This window comes from Choloepus didactylus, chromosome 12 (genome assembly GCF_015220235.1).
Source record: "Choloepus didactylus isolate mChoDid1 chromosome 12, mChoDid1.pri, whole genome shotgun sequence".
Lineage (NCBI taxonomy): Eukaryota > Metazoa > Chordata > Mammalia > Pilosa > Megalonychidae > Choloepus > Choloepus didactylus.
In genome coordinates this window covers 1,349,565-1,368,199 of record NC_051318.1, presented here as the reverse complement: position 1 = coordinate 1,368,199, position 18,635 = coordinate 1,349,565, and the positions used below count along the sequence as shown (strand labels likewise).

At 43.4% G+C, this 18,635-nt stretch overlaps 2 protein-coding genes across 16 annotated transcripts in view; one reads left to right on the top strand and one right to left on the bottom strand.

Moving 5' to 3' along the window:
- The window catches only part of PROSER1 (proline and serine rich 1), a 30,849-nt gene extending 13,569 nt beyond the window's left edge, over positions 1–17,280 (bottom strand). The window contains exons 1-8 of one of the 3 annotated variants that reach the window (XM_037800219.1): positions 17,256–17,280; positions 16,834–16,972; positions 14,542–14,607; positions 12,367–12,435; positions 5,772–5,866; positions 4,753–4,846; positions 3,086–3,196; positions 1,241–1,324 (exon numbers count right to left, since the gene is read on the bottom strand). In XM_037800219.1, coding sequence (XP_037656147.1) covers positions 1,241–1,324; positions 3,086–3,196; positions 4,753–4,846; positions 5,772–5,866; positions 12,367–12,435; positions 14,542–14,607; positions 16,834–16,878 — 564 coding nt within the window. In that variant the 5' untranslated portion in view covers positions 16,879–16,972; positions 17,256–17,280. The other 2 variants (XM_037800218.1, XM_037800217.1) reach the window with 2 other exon arrangements.
- A 233-nt stretch (positions 17,281–17,513) lies between these two features.
- NHLRC3 (NHL repeat containing 3) overlaps positions 17,514–18,635 on the top strand; it is a 52,378-nt gene continuing 51,256 nt past the window's right edge. For 3 of the 13 annotated variants that reach the window (XM_037800016.1, XM_037800015.1, XM_037800017.1), the window contains exons 1-3: positions 17,526–17,805; positions 18,041–18,193; positions 18,481–18,628. In XM_037800016.1, coding sequence (XP_037655944.1) covers positions 17,722–17,805; positions 18,041–18,193; positions 18,481–18,628 — 385 coding nt within the window. In that variant the 5' untranslated portion in view covers positions 17,526–17,721. Of the gene's footprint in view, positions 17,806–18,040; positions 18,194–18,460; positions 18,629–18,635 lie in introns of those variants that run through there. The other 10 variants (XM_037800010.1, XM_037800011.1, XM_037800007.1 and 7 more) reach the window with 9 other exon arrangements.

Below are 18,635 nucleotides of genomic sequence, written 5' to 3'. Positions count from 1 at the left end.
ATCCCCACGGTTGCACTGGCCAATTCCTATAATAAATCTCTGAATATTTATGTATATATTATGCATAATACATAATTATGTATATATTATATATAATCTGTTTCTCTGATTACCCCTAACACATCCACTCTTCTTGACTTTTTAGTACCCTTTGAACTTTCTCTCCTCAAACCTCCAAAATTTCCTCCCCAAGCTGGCTCCTCTCTGGAGATCTTACCTCCTGCTTCAACGAGAACTCCAATAGGCTCACACCACCATACCCACCCAGGACTGCCACTTGGGACTATGAACTCTACCATCCTTCCTGATACAACAGACGAGCCGTCCGTTTCCTTATCTAGTGCAACCTTCCACTTGTGTGCTAGATCTTGTACCTCTGTGCCTCCTGAAATTCTGCTCTCCTCTGCAAAAAATCCCAACTGCCTGGCTCACCGTCCCCCGCCCTCCCCCCAAAAATGGCAGGTCTAACAGCACAGCCAATGTGTCAAGACCGAAAATCTGCATTTCCTACAATCCAGAATGAGATATTCTCTCTTCTCTATAATTGCTCAGTTTCAGAAGTGCTTAAGGTTTTGAGAGCCTCTAGTGCACTGTAATAATCTCCTATAATTGTGGCTTTATTATAAAGATATTACACTACTACTAGAAATCCTCAATTTGTCTCATTTGAATAATTAAACCCAGACAGCTCTCTATAAGCAGTATTTTGAGTTGTGGGTTCTGTATCAAATAAAAATATTCTATTACCACACAGCATTCAAAACAAATACCAGAAATAAGTACCGATAGTGGTATACATAAATATAAATAAATCCTAAATACAAAGGATAGATTCAGGCTAATGAAATTTAAGGACTATCATTTTAAAAGATCGGTAAACAATAAATATATAAAAATGATACTTACATTAAATACAACCTATTAGGTTAACAAAAAAATTTCCTCTTAGTGGCATAAAAGCGCAATTAAGAGAACAGACTTTTATTTACCTGTCCTGGGTTAAGATCCCAGCTCTGCTCACATTACCATGTGACCTGAGGCACATCACTTCCTTCTGCATAAAGGGGGCAGTGGGGCTCACTGGGACACAGAGCCGTGCGTGCCAGAGATGGAGCAGGTGGCATGGCCTGGCGTCCTGGCAGTTAGGGTACCGGCAGTGCAACAAGTGAGCTGAGGTTTTGAACGGACAGGAAACTACATGCAGGACTTAAGGCCTACTAATTATCTTTCCTAAACATACTGGTTTGGACGGTCCAAGAATCCGTGCAGCTATCCCTTTGCCTTCACTGGTATAGTCCTCACCATCTTTCTTCCAAGGGGTTCCCTGTTCAAAAACGAAAAGAAAGAAAGACAGTTCAAACCAATAATCAACACACAGCACTGCCTACACCGAAGAGAAGGCCCTACCCTGGTAGTGTGAGATGTGGGTTCTAGCCCCACTGCTGGGCTGGCTGCACAATCTAGACAAGGTCAACGGAGCTCTCAGCAGTGTAAACATGTAACACACATGGGATGGCAGAGGGGAAGGTAACATGTGTTCTTATTTATTTCCTCCACAGGAACAAGACTTCTGATGGCACAGCACGTAGAATGCTTAAGGAATCCAAGAGTTCCTGGATTAGAGCGAGAAAAGAGGGCATCCTCTCAAGCACTGGGTGAGCACGAGACCTCACTTGAGGTGACGTGATCCACAGACCAGAATAGTGGACAGATGGCTGCAGTGTGTGTCCCTGCTGCCATGAGTCCTTAACTGGTGTGCGTGGAGGGAAGCCACCTCCAAGGTGGTCCCATGGATGCCTGCTGCCCACGCACCCCTGTGCAGTCCCTTCCCACAAGGAGCAGAGCTGCAGAAATGATGGCACTGGACTTTCGAGGCTAAGTCAGAAAAGAAATGGCAGCTTCCAACCGACCCTCTGGTCTCAGGTGGCCTGGTGGAAGCCAGCGACCATGTTGTGAGGACACTGAGGCAGGCCTGGGGAGAGGACCCTGAGGGGAGGAGCAAAGTCCCCGCCAACAGCCAGTGCTGACCTGTCAGGCAGGTACAGGGGCCACCTTGAAAGCTTATTTGCAAGCCCTAGTCAAGCCTTCGGATGGTGACCTCATCAGAAACTGAGCCAGACCACCCAGAGAAGCCTCCTTCTCAAGTCTCGAACCACGCAAACTGTGTGAGATAATAAAAGTTTATCATCTGAATCCGCTAACTTGGGTTATTTGTGGCACAGCAATGGAAGTATACCACTCTCTGAAAAAGCGGTCTTACAGAGGTTCATGGATCACTGGATGACATAAAAACAGGACGTCTCAGAGCCTTTATGACGCAACGTGATTCTCTGAGGGAACATCACATGCAGAGTTTACCAAATGTGCTAAACTATAAAACTGCTTGAGGAATACTGAAAATCTGAGACAGGTCCCTTCACTAAATATAAATCAGCACTACTAAAATGGTTGGAAAAACAAAACAAAATTCATCTCCTTTTCTGTATGGCTTGTTTTACTATAGATTTCCTCACAAATATTTTAATTTAAATATGAACTTTCAATCAGTGGTGAACCTATGAATTAAGATGCTGACATAACATATTAGTCTCCTAGGGCTGCCATAACAAACCACCACGAACCAGGGGCTTCACACAACAGAATCTCCTCTCCTGCAGTTCTAGGGACTGAAGCCCAAACCCGAGCGTGGCAGGGTCCTCGCCAGGACCCACCCCCCGGCCGGCCGGCCTCGGCACTCCTGGGCTTAGGGCAGCACCACGCCTGCCTGTGCCCAGGCTTCCCCTGGCTGCCTTCCCCTGGGCCTGCCTCTTCTCAACACACTGTCAGATCAGACTCAGGGCCCACCCTAATCCACCACGCCCTCATCTTAATTTATCTAATTTTATCTGCGAAGAGCTGCTTTCCTAATCCGGTCACAACCACAGGTCCCTGTACTCCTCATGGACACAAATCGCCTCACGGCACACCGTGAAATTCCTTTCCCTTGTGGGATCACAATCAACTGGGATTTTCTTTAAATGTCACAACTGCTAAATTTTATACTGAGCCACAAAACTTTCACATATAGCCATAAGAGTATGCTTACTGGGAAAACTCCATTTATGCGACTAGGTTTTCCTTTAGGATATGGATTTCCTGGAATTGTTCCACAAGATGATATCATGGCATGAGGAGCTTTGCAGCCTCCCTTGAAAGCCTGGAATATAAACAAAGAAGAGGGAGGTAAAAAATCAAATAAACTCCAAGTTGAGTACTCTGGATATTGGGAAGCCTGGTTAAGAAAGAGGAATGAAGCACAGATCTCGAACGATCCATGCCTACGCCAATCAGCACTGACAGCTGTGAACATGCCCAAAATGAATAAGGAAAATCACTTTGTTTAAATGGAATTATTAAAATGGCAACGAATGACAATGTTGCTAATGTCACAACCAACCGACTCCTAGACAAAGGTACCTTCACAATGGTTCTGCCCATTTATTCTTGACCCCACCCCATCTCTCCAAAAACCCAGCTAGTGTCAGAGGCAGGACAAGGGGCGCAGCGATGGAAGTGCCAAGGTCCCTGTCCCGGAGCTTACAGAGCAGAGCAAACACAAACAGCAGGACAGAGAGCGCCCAGAGCTACACTGCTGAAAAATGCGAGCTAACAGGAGACCATCTGAGGGAAGAGTCTTCTGTCTAGTCGTTTGCCGTTGCTTCTCTGCTTCTGGAACAGCGCTGCACAAATACCAACTTGGTGCTCAATAAACAGCAAATCAATGAAACACTCCATATTATGTGACATATTCCAAGAGATCCATACTGCATTATAGGAACCTCGAGACCTGTATTAACAGTTGTTTTACGAGCATTTATGACCTTTTGCAGAGTTATACTGTTTTTATAAACTCATGCACGACACATCTTATACTAGCCACATTATCCAGCTCACTCCCAAACACTCCAACTCATCTGTTTGGGGCCATTATAAGCAGTACTGCGGGGAATATCCTTGTGTATGAATTTTCTATTTATTTCCTTAGAAATAAGGAGCCTTTGGGGCCAAAGGTCTGAACATTGTAAAGGTTCTTCAGATTTACCTTCCAGAGAAGCTGTCCTAATGAATCTTGACCAGAGGGCCTATTCCACAGAACTCACAGGCACAGCGTTCTGAGGAAAGTGGCGCCATCAGAACTCTATCCTACAGCAGTAAAACGTACAGTGCCCTGAAGACTTCAAACACCCAACGAGGAAGTTATGAAAGTAAAGTGTGGGCTCAGATCCAGTCTCTGCCCCTTGTGATTACAATCAATGGAGCTGCAGAGCTGCGAGGCCTAGGGGCGAGTCGGAATCTTCTAATCACCGATTCACAGCCCTAGGAAATAACCACCTCAGATGGCAGATCCAGGCTTCTAGGCTTGGCTAAGTACTGTTTCCCCCACTCGTGTGGATTTTAGATTAAAAGGCTGGAATTTTGCTTTAAAACTCTTCTCTTCTGGATTTAATTAGCATAAGCCGTGTGACATAGCAAAGTCAACTTCCTAAATACGTAAGTCACAAGACAAAACCCTGAAGCCGCAGCAAAGCCATCAGGTACCTCACCTGGCTCCCTCACCCTCACCCGGCTCCATTTCTATTCTGTCGACGGAAGGGATGCCAGTTTTTCACCCATCTCACCCAAGTTAGCGAAGGAACAGGCGAGGTCCTTTTTCCTAAGTTGGCATTCAGGAAAACCAACGAACAACTGACAAAGCAATCTGGGGGAAATTACCTGTTCAAGTACTCTCTTGCACCGTTTCTTCTCAGACATGTTTATCCTGAATAAGTCTTCAATGGGACGAGAATTCTGTGCATCAACTATGTTTCTAACAAGGAAACACAATTTAGCCTTTCATGTAAGAACCTGGACACACATAGAGTATGTTTACTGCACAAGCATAACTGAGTGTTTTTCCTATGAGAGTGGGCAAAAGTTTGATTATTTACTTTTAATAAATTCATTTAAACAGCATGCTTTATATAAAAACTAACCATTTTGAGATTCTTAAAAATATACTCTCTTCACTGAGTGTTAAGAGTGCTACGGCAAAAGAACCAACCCTTGTGTCAAACACATAAAAATCACAATTGATCTAAAAATGAAGCTCTACCTTATGCTTGATTTTATATGTGTTTTTGCGGACCTGCAATAAATGCACAAGGAACTTAGAAATGTATGTGCCATAAGCAAACAGCACTGACACTTCAGTTTGCAGAGGACTACTTCTCCTCTCCTCCGTGTGCTTGCACTCATAGGATCCTCCTTACACACTGGCCTACGTGCGTCCACATACCTACCTCATCACTTACAGCTCACACACCCCACTAAGTAGGTGACACTTATTTTTAAAATTGAGAAAAATAAGGCTTAGACAGAACAAGGGCCTTGCAAAGAAATGTGTTGTCAGTAAGTAGCAGAACATTGTTTAACTCTAAATCCTATGTCTTCACCCGCATGCCTTTTAAGTTACTCAGAGGAAGGCAAAGCAAGTTGCTGCAATGTAGACCAAATAAAATGACCAGTCTGGTAAGTCCCATTATCTACTAGGGTACAGTCATGTGTAATAAGTACACTAGATATTTATTCACATTAAGAAAAAAGAATTCAAAACTATGCTTTCACAGAATACATTTTATTAGAGTTTCATTTACTAGTATCATTCTGACACATTAACACACATTAATGAATTAAAAGGCATTTTAAAAGCCTTCCAAGTTTTTCTCCAATGAAGTAAAAAGGAAAATACTTACGAAGCTAACAGTTCAAGTGCAACTAGTTTATCTTTACTGAAGGTGAAACAATTGAGTATGTTGACCACTTCTGCTGGATGAACAGCCACCATTTTCTGTTAATATAAAAAGTAAATTTATTTTCAACACAAGAAATTTTCATACCAGAAATTGGCCTTTTATCGGGAGGTATAGTTAAATGTTCTTAATATAAACATTTTAGGTTACAATGCTTTATTCAAAAAGGAAGTTCTAAAAATCTAAAAACATAGAAATTAAACTTAAGTTCTTTCAAAGTAACTATTCCAGTTCAAGATCAAAGTTGTCCTATGAGCTCTTTCTTATCTACATTTCTCAATGTGCTCATTCTAGAATTAAAAAAAAAAAAAAATTTACATGTGTTACTTTCCTCAGGAGAAGTAATATAAAAAAGTGATATTTGCACACATGGGAGATTATATTGCTCAGGGAGTTAGAAAAGCATATCATGTTCCTCAGTGAAAAGGGGCCCGACATCTGCGGATCAGCACTTCCCAGAGCGGCCCAAGTGCCGGACACCACGTGAAGTTAGGGAAGGGCTGGGTTAAAAGGCCCTGTCACTGCAGAATGTCTTCACACTCACTTTTTAAAATTTATTTCTAAATTATTTATTTACTTATTAGAGAAGTTATGGGTTTACAGAACAATCACGCATAAAACAGTGATTCCATATACCACCCTATCATTAAAACTTTGAATTGGTGAGGTACATTTCTTACAACTGATAAAACACATTTTTATAACTGTACTATTAACTACAGTCATGGTTTAACTTTGGGTTCACTGTTTGTTTTGTGCAGTTCCATGGATTTTTTTTTTAATTTTTATTCTAATAACATATATAAAACCTAAAATTTCCCCTTTTAACCACAAATATATAATTCATTGGTGCTAATCATATTTACCAATCTGTGCTACCATCACCACCATCCATTACCAAAACTTCTGCATTGTCCCTAATAGATATTCTGTATCTTTTAAGCCGTAATTCCCTATGCCCTACCCCTAACCTGTCCCCTGGGAACCTCTGCTCTAGATTCTGACTCTAAGAGTTTGCTTATTTAATTTTTTCACATCAGTGAGTTCATACAATATTTGTCCTTTTGTGTCTAGCTTATTTCACTCAACATCTTCAAGGTTCCTCCATGCTGCTGCACGTATCAGGACTTCATTCCTTTTTTTAGCTAATAATGTTGTATTTCATATTTGTACCATATTTTGTATGGACATTTGGGTTGCTTCCATCTTTTGGCAATTGTGAATAATGCTGCTATGAACATCGGTGTGCAAATATCTATTTTTGTCCCTAACATCAACTCTTTGGAGCAAATGTTTAGTAATGGGATTGCCAGGTCATATGGTAGTTCCACACTTAGCTTCCTGAGGAACTGCCAGTCTTCCACAGCTGCTGCACCATTTTACATTCCCACCAGCAATGACTGTCCCTATTTCATAACATCCACTACAACACTTGTAATTTTCCAGTTGTTTAATAGTAGCCATACTAGTGGGCATGAAATGATATCACACTGTGGTTTTGATTTGCATTTCCCTAATGACTGAGCATCTTTGCATGTGTTTTTTGGCCATTTGTAGATATGCTTTGGAGAAATGTCTACTCAATTACCTTCTGCCTACTTTTTAGTTCGGCTGTTAGCTTTCTGCTGTTGAGTTGAAAGAGATCTTTATATATTCTGGATATTAGTCCCTTATCATGTATGTGGTTTCCAAGTATTTTCTCCCATTGTGTACACTGTCATGTTACTTTCATGATAAGTCCTTTTAGGCATAAAAGTTTTTAATTTTGATGAGGTAACATTTATCTATTTTTTCTTTTGTTGCTTTTGTGCATTGGGTGTAAGGTCTACAAAACCTTGCATAATACAAAGTTCTGAAGACGCTTCCCTATGTTTTCTTCTAGGAGTTTTATAGTTCTCATTCTTATATTTAGGTCTCTGATCCATTTTGAGTTGATTCTTATATGTGATGTGAAATAGGGATCCATCTTAATTCTTTTGCTTATGGATATCCAGTTTTCCAGCATATCTGCTGAAAAGACTATTCCTTCCCAAGTGAGTGGTCCTGGCCCTGTTGTAAAAAATCAGCTAGCCATAAACTTGATGGTTGACTTCTGAGCTCCCAACTTGATTTCCACTGATCTATGTCTGTCTATGTGCCAGGACCATGCTGTTTTGATTACCGTGGCTTTGTAAAAAGTTTTAAGAGTGCGAAGTGTGAGTTGTTCAACTTTGTTCTTTTTCAAGATGGCTTTAGCTATTTGGGGGCCCTTGCCCTTCCATATAAATTGGATGACTGGCTTTTCCATTTCTGCAAGGAAGGTTGATGGAATTTTTGTTGTGATTGTGATGAATCTGTAAATCTCTTTGGGTAGAACTGACATCTTAACAATATTTATTCTTCCAATCCATGAGCATGGACTGTCCCTTCACTTAATTAGGTCTTCCTTGATTTCTTCGCAATGTTTTTTAGTTTTCTGTATACAAGTCCTTTACGTCCTTGGTTAGATTTATTCCTAGATATCTGATTTAGTTGTTAGATTAATGGAATTTTGTCCTTGATTTCATCTTCCGATTGTTCATTACATATAGGAACACCACTAATTTTGGGGTGTTGATCATGTACCCTACACTTTGCTGAATTCATTTATTAATTCTAGGAGTTTTTTTGCAGATTTTTCAGGATTTTCTGTATATAGGATCACGTCATCTGCAAATAGGGAGTTTCACTTCTTCCTTTCCAATTTGGATGCTTTCACCTCTTTTTCTTGCAAGTTATCCGATCTTGCTCTGACCAGACCTTCAGGTACAACACTGAGTAAAAGTGGTGACAGCGGGCATCCTTCCCTTATTCCAGACCTTAGAGCGAAAAGCTTTCAGTCTTTCGCCATTAAGTACGATGTCAGAGGTGGGTTTTCCACATATGCCCTTTATCATGTTGAGGAAGTTTACTTCTATCCCTAGATTTTCCTAAGTATTTTTATTAAGAAAGATTAAGAAGGGGTGCTGGATTTTGACAAAAGCTATTTCTCCATCAACTGGGATGATCATGTGTTTTTTTTCCTTCATTCTGTTAATGTCAGGTGTAACATTAATTGATTTTCTTATGTTGAACCATCCTTGCATACTTGGGATAATTCCCACTTCATCGTGGTGTATAATTCTTTTAAAGTGCTGTTAGACTCAGTTTGCTATTACTCTGTTGGGGATTTTTGCATTTATATTCATAAGGGATAGTAGTCTGTAATTATCTTTTCTTTTGGTATCACCATCTGGCTTTGGTATGACAGTGATATTAGCTTCATAGCATGAGATAGCATGTTCCTTTTTTCAATTTTCTGGAAAAATCTGAGCAGGATTGGTGTTAATTCTCTTGGAATGTTTGTTAAAATTCCCTGGTGAAGTCATCTGATCTTGGACTTTTCTTTTTTGGGAGGTTTCTGATGACAGATTCAATCTCTTTACTAGTTATTCATTTGTTGAGATCTTCTATTTCTTCTTGAGTCAGTGATGGCAGTCTGTTTGTAGGAATTTGCCCATTTCATCTAGGTTATCTAATTCAATGGTGTACAGTTGTTCACCATATCCTCTTATAATATAGTCCTTTTTTTATCTGTGGAATTGATAGAATATCCCCCTTTTCATTTCTGATTATAGTCATTTGTGTTCTCTCTCTTTTTTTGTCAATTTAGCTAAAGGTCTGTCAAATTTATTGATCTATACAAAGAACTAACTTTTGGTCTTGTTGATTCTGTTGTTCTTTTTATTCTCCATTTCATTTATACTTGTTCTAATGTTTCCTATTTCCTTCTTTCTGCTTGCTTTGGGTTTAATTGCTCTTCTTTTTCTACTTTTCCAATTTTGAAGTTAGTCTCTGATTAGAAATCTTTCTTCTTTCTTCATGTAAGTATTTAGAGCTATAAATTTCCCTCTCAGCACTATCTTTGTGGCATTCCATAAGTTTTGGTTTGTTGCATTTTCATTTTCATTCACCTCAAATTATCCTCTAATTTCCTTTGTAATTTCCTCTTTACCCATTGGTTGTTAGGAGTATGTTGTTTAATTTCCACACCACTGTGAATTTCCCATTTCTCCCTCTGTTAAGGATTTCTAGCTTCATTATACTGTGGTCAGAGAAGATATGTTGTATGATTTCAATATGTCTGAATTTAGTGAGAGTTGTTCTGAACCCTAAAGCATGGTCCATCGTGGAGAATGATTCACATGCACTAGAGAAGAATGTGTTTGATGTTATTGTTGGGTCAAGTGTTCTTATACGTCTGTTAAGTCTAGTTGGTTTAGAGTGTCATTCAAGTGTTGTATTTTCTTACTGATCTTCTGTTTCTATGTTCTACCCAATATTGAAAGTGGTGTATTGAAGTCTCCTACTATTAATGTAGAACCATCAATTTCTCACTTTAAATCTGTCAGTATTTGCTTCATGTATCTTGGCTCTGCTTTTATACATACATACACACACACACACACACACACACACACACATATACATATTTATAATTATAGATTCCTGTTGAATTGTCCCTTTATCAGTATATGATGACCAACTTTGTCACTCATAACTGTTTCTGAAGTAAAGTCAATTTTATCATATATTAGTATAGTTACTCCAGTTCTCTTTTGTTTACTACTTGAATGGTATATGTATTTCCATCATTCTACTTTTAATCTACTTTATCTTTGAATTTAAGGTGTCTTGTAGACAGCATATAGTTGGGTCACGCTTTTTTTATCCATTCTGCCAATCTCTGTCTTTTGACTGGAGAGTTTCATCCATTTCCATTTAAAGTCACTATTGAGAATGCAGGACTTCCTTTGGCAATTTTGCTATATAATCATTGCAAGTCTTACACCTTTTGACCCTCGATTCTTTCACTAACATCACCTTTCACATTTATTTGACATTTTTGTATTGTCCCATAGAATCCGTTCTCATTTCTATCTGGATATATTTTTCATATATTTTCCCTGTGGTTACCATGGGTTAAAATTTAACATCCTAAATATATATCAATCATATTGCATCTAAACAATCAATCAAATCAGACTGACTTTGTCAAAAAGTGTGGACTTTGTGCCGGTTTGAGTGTATTGTGTCCCCCAAATGCCATTATCTTTGTGGTCTTGTGTGGGGCAGGCATTTTGGTGATGGTTGGATTTGCTTGGAATGTGCCCCACCCAGCTGTGGGCAATGATTCTGATGAGATGTTCCCATGGAGGCGTGGCCCAGCCCATTCAGGGTGGGCCTTTATCGGTGGAGCTATATAAATGAGCTGACTCCGGGAGGGGAGGAAAGAGAGTGCAGCTGGGAGTTATGTTTTGAAGAGGAGCAAGCTTGCTAGAGAGGAACATCCTGGGAGAAAGCCGTTTTGAGGCCGGAGCTTTGGAGCAGACGCTGGCTGCCTTCCTAGCTAGCAGAGGTTTTCTGGATGTCATTGGCCGTCCTCTGGTGAAGGTGCCCAATTGCTGATGTGTTGTCTTGGACGCTTTGTGGCCTTAAGACTGTAACTGCGTAGTGAAATAAACCCCCGTTTTATAAAAGCCTGTCCATCTCTGGTGTTTTGCATTCTCCAGCATTAGCAAACTAGGACAGATTTAATTAAGCTGAAACCAATGTATCTATGTGGTCCCCGTGCTGCCCTCCTCACCTCTGAACTTTAATTCTAAGCTGGGCAGGCAGGCAAGTGGACTCAGAGCCCTGTCATGATTTTTTGCCTGGAAACAATACGGCAGGACCCCAGCAATACTTCTGCCAGAGCTCTCTTTGCTTGACTCTCCCTCTCAGGGCAATGCACTGTTTCTGTGCTTCCTGGAGGAAAAGCTGCAACCCCAGGGGACAGATGAGACAAGCCTTTCTTTCATACAGCAGAAACAAGCAATTAACGTGGAGCTCGGAAAGCAGCACTAACAGACCATATTTTCTTAGGCAGATCAGCTTAGGAAGATAAGGGTCTGTAAACTGACCCCTTTTGGAAGACCTTTATATACAGCCAGATACCCTGTTTGTCCATACAGTAGGCACAGGACCATGTGCCCATTTAAACTAAAATATGAAATAAACTAAAATATGAAATAAAATGTAAAACACAGCTCCTCACACAGAGCTCACCAGCCACATGTGGCTTGGATATAAAATAGCACCTTCATCACCGAAAGCTCAGCAGGACACTGCTGGTCTAAAGAACATAACTATACACCCTTCGGACTAGTCTTCTGAGATAAGTACAAAAGGGTGAAGACAGGTAACCAAAACAGAAAGAAGGACTTCAAACCCTACAGTTTGCTGGCCTGTGAATATTTTTTTCTCTAACTTGCCCATTAAAGACACTATGAAGAACAATTTAAAAGTACAGTACCCACAATTTAAATTTACAGTTTAAAGTTTCAACTATTTAGCATAGCTATTTGAATGATCAAAGTACAGTAAAATTTAGGATCAGCTTTTCTAATGCAAAAAAATAACAACTTGAAATAAATTATGGAAAACTGGGGAAAATCACAATACTCAAATTCTACATTCTAAGAAAAAATAAGTGACTTACATGTTGTAATGCTTTCATTGCCTTCAACTGAGGCTCAGCCCAGGAAAAATACCTCAGCAAATCAACCACCTGAAAGCAGAGACCAAATTTAGCTCTAGCAACAACTGCAAACACTTCCACAGGCTTATTTCAGTGCTCTGAGTTACTGTTCCAAGTGTGCAGCCTGGGCTCCGTTAATGAATGTGGCAACAGAGTCCACACCACATTGTCCAGAAGAGCTGCTGCAGGCAGCTATTTAAATTTTAAAAGATTAAAATTAAATTAAATAAAAACCTCAGCTACTTAAAGGCATAGCCCATTTCAAGGGCTTGATTGCCAGATGCTGTGGCAGCTGCTGGAGTGGACGGCGCAGAGGCTGCATGGAGAGGACATGCAATGCTACAGAAAGTTCCACTGGACAGCACTGGTCCAGAAAGGAAGGAAGGCTGGGGACGCACTGGATGGAGACAAGACGCATAACAAATGGAAACACTAAAAAGCAGCAGGGCGGGGAACACAATTCTGACAGGCGGTAGGTGTGCCTCCATGGGGACCCACAACATCTAGCCTGTTACTTGAACGTGGAGGGCATGATACTCAGATTCAAACCACAACTCTATTCCCGAGAAACCTGCGAGTCATCAATCATTCCAGCGGCTTCCACAAGGTGCCTCACTGTGAGAGCACTGACAACCAGGGGCTGGCTCCCAGCCAAATGTGAGCTGCCGGCAGGGGACAGGAGCACGGTCACAGCACCTCTCAGGGCTCCAGGGTAAGCCAGAAGGAAAGAGTGCCTCGAGAAGAGAGGGCTGCAAAATCTGGGTCAGTTAACTGTTTTACTGTGAGTTCCTGAAAATGAATTATGACTTCAGTTATTCTACAAAGCAAAGTGCATGCTGGAAACCAGAGCGGTGTATGAAGAAGAGGAAACCTTTTTACTCCTCATAAAGAGATCAAGAAACAGCAAGAAAGAATTATGCACACTTTCTAGTTAACCTGGTTAGAGTGTATGTCCTTACCCTTACGGGAACAATGTTTTGCTATTCAGTAAATGCTACCTGGCAGGCTTCCAACCCCAATACTTCACCATTAGGTCTGATACAGAAAGAACTACCTTCAGCATAGTAAGTTTGTAATGTAACTTGAGCAAAGGAGAATAACCACTAAGGGGAAAAGTGTTCCACAAATTTTCAAAACAAAAAAGAAGCTATTAGCAAAGAAAAATTATAAATCTTTTAAACACATTTAAATTTTTAAGAATGCATAAGATGATTTTGAAAAGCAAAAGCACAGATGAAAAACATTCATTAAACAAGCAACAACAAATGCTAATCATAAATTATCTGTTAAAGAATTTAGAAGGCAGAACTTCTAGAGACTTAGTTATTCAAGTTTTCAAGTTTTGAAGTTCATGAGAAATAGATGAAAATGTGGAGCACTTACTAAAGCTACAGAATCATCCCGTCTACCCTTTGCATCTTCCCACTCTTTCCCAGAACTGCTCTCCAGATTTTCATCTCTAACTGTGCCTCGTTTCTCTATCAAGTATTTTTCAAGTGTCCCTCAGAAATCCTCAAAGCCAGCTCCCTGCGTGTGAGGTATATCTGTGTACATATATTTACGGATGTGTATAGACACACATAAACATACATGTTTGTTTAAATTAGCAAACTCAACTTAAAGTGATGGGTTTAACTTGGATGAAAGTTTTCATTAAACTATGCTTAGAGCATAAGTCTTCTTCTGACAGTTACAGAAACAACTTATTAGACAGTGTATTTTTTCCTCACTGCTATAATTTTTAATTGTCTTCACATAAGAACATATTTCAACATTTGCTTAAGTTTTCTGTTATAATATATAATGAATCTTAAAATTGCTATCTTATAAAGACTATACAAATTTGGGTAAATTTACCATTATTAGTTTATAAATTTAGACATTGCCTTTTTTAAAGACACTATTTTAAAACATGTTAGGATACAATATTGTGGTGAAAGTGGACAGGCTTATAAAATACCCCTGAATTACAAATGATAAACTCTCTACAAAGTTTTCTGCCATAACTGAAAGCTTCTAAGGTTCCTGAATAAATACATTAACAAAATATAAAGAATCCTGAACTTGACCAGCAGATAAGTGACATTAACCAAACATTGGTGTGAAAAGGAGGTGTAAACAAATCACGAGGCGTACCTGCTCACTGGAGAAGTAACCATGCACGTATTCAAGGGCTTTCAACTTGTACTCGGTCAGAACAGCCTGAAACACATGGAGAACAGCATGAGAGCCACCAGCACAGGAGCCACACAAACCGCAGCTGCCCAAGCACTCCAAAACAGTGGCAGGTCCCTTTAGCCTGGCACACAGAGCTGAGGTCACTGAGTCAAGGCACACTGACCTCCTGGGCCTCCCTACTCACTGTGACCAAGAATAAAACTGTGACAGGTGACATTTGACCTCAGTAGAAATTAAATATGGAATGCCAGTAAATGTTTCAGAATATCCCATATTCAACAACTACGACTTTTCAGTAGAAAAGCAAACACATCAGGCATTCCTCATTCATCATTTACTGAGCACCTCCAATGTGCCAAGTGAAAGAGGATCTGAGTACTCTAAGGCCTGAGCACCCAAGGAGCCATCAGACCCTGGTTCAGTCCCTGTGCCTGCCACCAACTGGCAGTGTGGCCCTGGAGAGTATTTTAATTACCAAGAGGGTTACCTCTTCCATGAAAGGGAACACCACTACCACTCACCCCAAAGATTAAGGTAGTCAGTGTTAGATCTGACATATGATAGGTGTTCGGCACATGCGGATTCCTTTCCTCAGATGGAATCCACCATTTGGAAGTTCATACAGCCTCTGAAATCACATGAACTCTCCCAGCAGGTATCTGCTGCCACTGGCGATGGAAAGGCCGGGCACTCATAACTAGGTGGCCACCCATCATTTAACAACCAACCAGAAGGGGGTAAAGGTGGCATTCTGGACAGCGTACTCTTGAGTTTGACTATCATCATTACTGCACGCAGTTAAGAGCAGGTTTCTGGACCAAAGCCTGGGTTGTATCCCCTCACCCCATGTCCCATTCCAATTCTTCCCTCAGTGCCTGAAGGCAGCTGTATCCCCAAGCAGAGCAGGAGTCAGACTGCCAGTCTCAATACTGGCCCCCCGGCCAGCTGGGGAACCCTGAGCAGATGAGGTGTGCTGTAGCTAGGGGATCAAGTCAAGTGACCCGAGGAGAAAGTGCTCGGAAAAGGCACTCAGGGCAAGCGCTCCATAAGTAAGTCACAGGGTCGTTATCTTCTTTGTAAAAGGAAATTTAACGATGTTCTGTGCCCTCTTTTCTCCTCCCCACCCAGTCCCACTGCCTCCCTGCTCTTTTCCTAGTGTCTAATAAGCCTCTGCTTGAAGTCTGCCAGGGGTGGCGGCCAGTACTACCCACAGGCTGTGGTCCCTGGTGACACTTAAACTGAGTTACATTTACAAAGTCTGTGGCAAATTAAAAAAACACCAGACAGTAATCCACATATTTACATATGCTTATGTTTCCATCCCATTTTTCACAGACTAAAACAACGTGGATGTGTTTGTTTAACGTAAACAGCAAAAGCCATTCTGATTACAGACCAGAAGTTGCCATACCACATAAACATTTTCATCTCTGGAAAATTTCCTGTTCTCCTCATTATTTACTATGTGTTATCTTTACAGTACTTGAAGGGAGAGAAAATGCAAAACGCCACTCTGTTATCTTCCAAAAGTAGAAATCTACCAGTTTACTTGAAACCATAAACTTTTTTATAAACAGCAGTTAGGAAGAAGATTCAATAGCATCAAATATGTAAATTTAACCTAATATGAACATGAAAAAATAAAAAAAACTAGAATGAAGAAAAATGGCAAGCCTGGAGACAATTTCAATAATAATAAATTAACAGCAGAGAATAAAGTAACGGTTCCTCCCCGGTCTGAAGGGTCTCACAGGTATGTAAATTCCCAGTCAATCACCTGGAAGGCCCAGGCAAAGCACCTGCGTTGACATAACAACGGTGCAGCAAGCCCGTCCCGTCTTTAATAGGTAACCCCTTACTTGCGCGGGGGATACTGTCGCGCTCCAGGGCACCTGCCAACTTTTGTGCCACGTATCTCTAGCGTTCAGTCACTCTTGTGAGACTGAAAGATGACAAAAAAGGCTCGGAAATGGTAAATCACTTATTTCAAGCGCAGAGCTACCCTGATGGCTCCGCGGCGCCGGCTTCGGGACCGAGGACCGCCCGACTGACCTCCGCAGCGCCCACCGGTCCTCGGGAAGCCGGGCGCCAGCACAGCACCTGCCCGTCTCGCCAAGTGCCACGTTAGGCTCCCACACCGCCCGTCGGGATTCAAACCCACTCCGCGATCGGCGAACCCTAACTCGGTGCCGTCTCCACGCAGCACCTCGAGGGGAATAAGCCGAGAACGCTCGTCCCGGAGGGCATTACCTTCCTGACTTCGTCTAGCACCGTTTCGAAGGACTTCTTGTCCATCTTGGCTCGCCCTCGACGCTACGCCGTCATCCCGCGGCGCTCGGGAGGGGAGGGCGGCCGGCGGGCCAACTCCGAAAGGCGCTCGAAACGCGGACTTGAGGGAAGGAAAGTTTCTGTCAGAAAACAGGACCGCAGCCGGCCGGGTCCCGCCACTCCTGCGGCCGAGGCCGGGCGCCGCCGCTGCCTGCCCCTTCCCAGCTCGGCCGAGCCCGCCGCAGCCCCTCTCCGGCCCTCGCTCCCGCCGCCCCGGGCGCGCGGGGCCCTTTGTTGCCGGCGGCCGCGGCTTCCGGGAGCGGACCGGGCGGAGGGCGCCGCGGCGAGGCAGGGGGCTCCCGCCTACCGAAACACCAGCCGCGCGCAGCGCCGCTCCCGCCTACCCTGCAGCCCCCACCGGCTCCGGGGACCTTCCGCGGCGCCCGTCGCGCGCGAGTGACCTCACTGGGCGCCGCCGGCCGCCGCCAAGGGGAGGGGTCCTGCGGTGGGAAGGAGGTGCCCGTGGCGGATGCCTGGATGCCGGGGGATCGGGCGCGGCCGAGGCCTGCCCGGAGACTGGCAGCCATTTGCGGAGTGCCCTCCGTGGCAGGGCGCGGGTTTCCGTGCGCCTTGTTCCGGTTCTTCAATCTGAATTTTTAGAGAGTGAGTCGGCAGTGGTTCAGGCATAGCTCCGGGCGCTCGAAGCCGGGGTCGGGGGGCGGGCCCGAGCGGGGCCGAGCGGACCTTCCGGGTGTCCTCCCGGCCCGGCCCCGCTCCGTGCCGGCTCTCGAGCCCCCGCCCCCGGCGAGCCCCCGGCGTGGCCCCCGCAGCGCCCCGACCCTCCGCGCGCCGCCGGGCCCGGGGCTCCCGATGGCGCGGCCCTGGGTGTGCGCGCTGGGCGCCGGCCTGCTCCTGGCCCTCCTGGCCCTGCACTCGCGGCTCTGCGGCTCTCCGGTGAGCGCGCGGCGAGGGCCGGCGGCCGGCTGGGGCTGGGGACCTACGCCCGGGGCTGGGGGCCTGAGGGCGCCGCGCGCCCAGATCCCGGCAGTCGGGCGTCGGGGTCTTGGTCTTCAGACGTAAAAGCCCTTTTCTTCGGAATCGCCCAGGCACGCTTTAAACAGCCTTTTTTTTGTTATTTGTTTTTAAACCTAGAAGGTCAACTGAATCCCGTCTTCTGATTTTATTTAAGATTTTAAGGAACTTTGCGCTTCATGTTTCCTGGAGAACGAAGAACACTCTTTACCGGCTGGACGTGGACTGGCCTAGGTATCCGGAATACTTTACCGGGGCGACCTTCTGTGTGGCCGTCGACCCCCTCAGCGGACTGGTGTACGTGGCGCAGGTCGGTGTCCAAGGTGCAGACGCAAAGGAGACCAGCTCCCGTTTTACTCCACTGGGAAACCACATGCGTTTGTATTATGCGAATTGTGTGCTTCGTTTTTTGAGTTGCTTTCGAGGAATCATTTTGGTTTTGAGCGTGATAGATATTAATTTTGTTAGGTTTTGAAGTTGTTTTTAAAATATTACTAGATTTTTCAGTTGCTCTTTAATGTTTTCTCTCTGCCAAAGTAAGGATTTCTTTCACTAAAAACTGATCTTACCTACACAGTTGTTGTTGTGTGCCTTCAGAGAGGGGATCGCCTCCCAAAGGTGCTAGTGTTCACGCAGGACGGATACTTCCTGCGGGCCTGGAATCACACCGTGGACACTCCGCATGGCATGTTCGCGGCCAGCACCTTACACGAGCAGTCTGTCTGGATCACGGATGTCGGAAGTGGTATGCG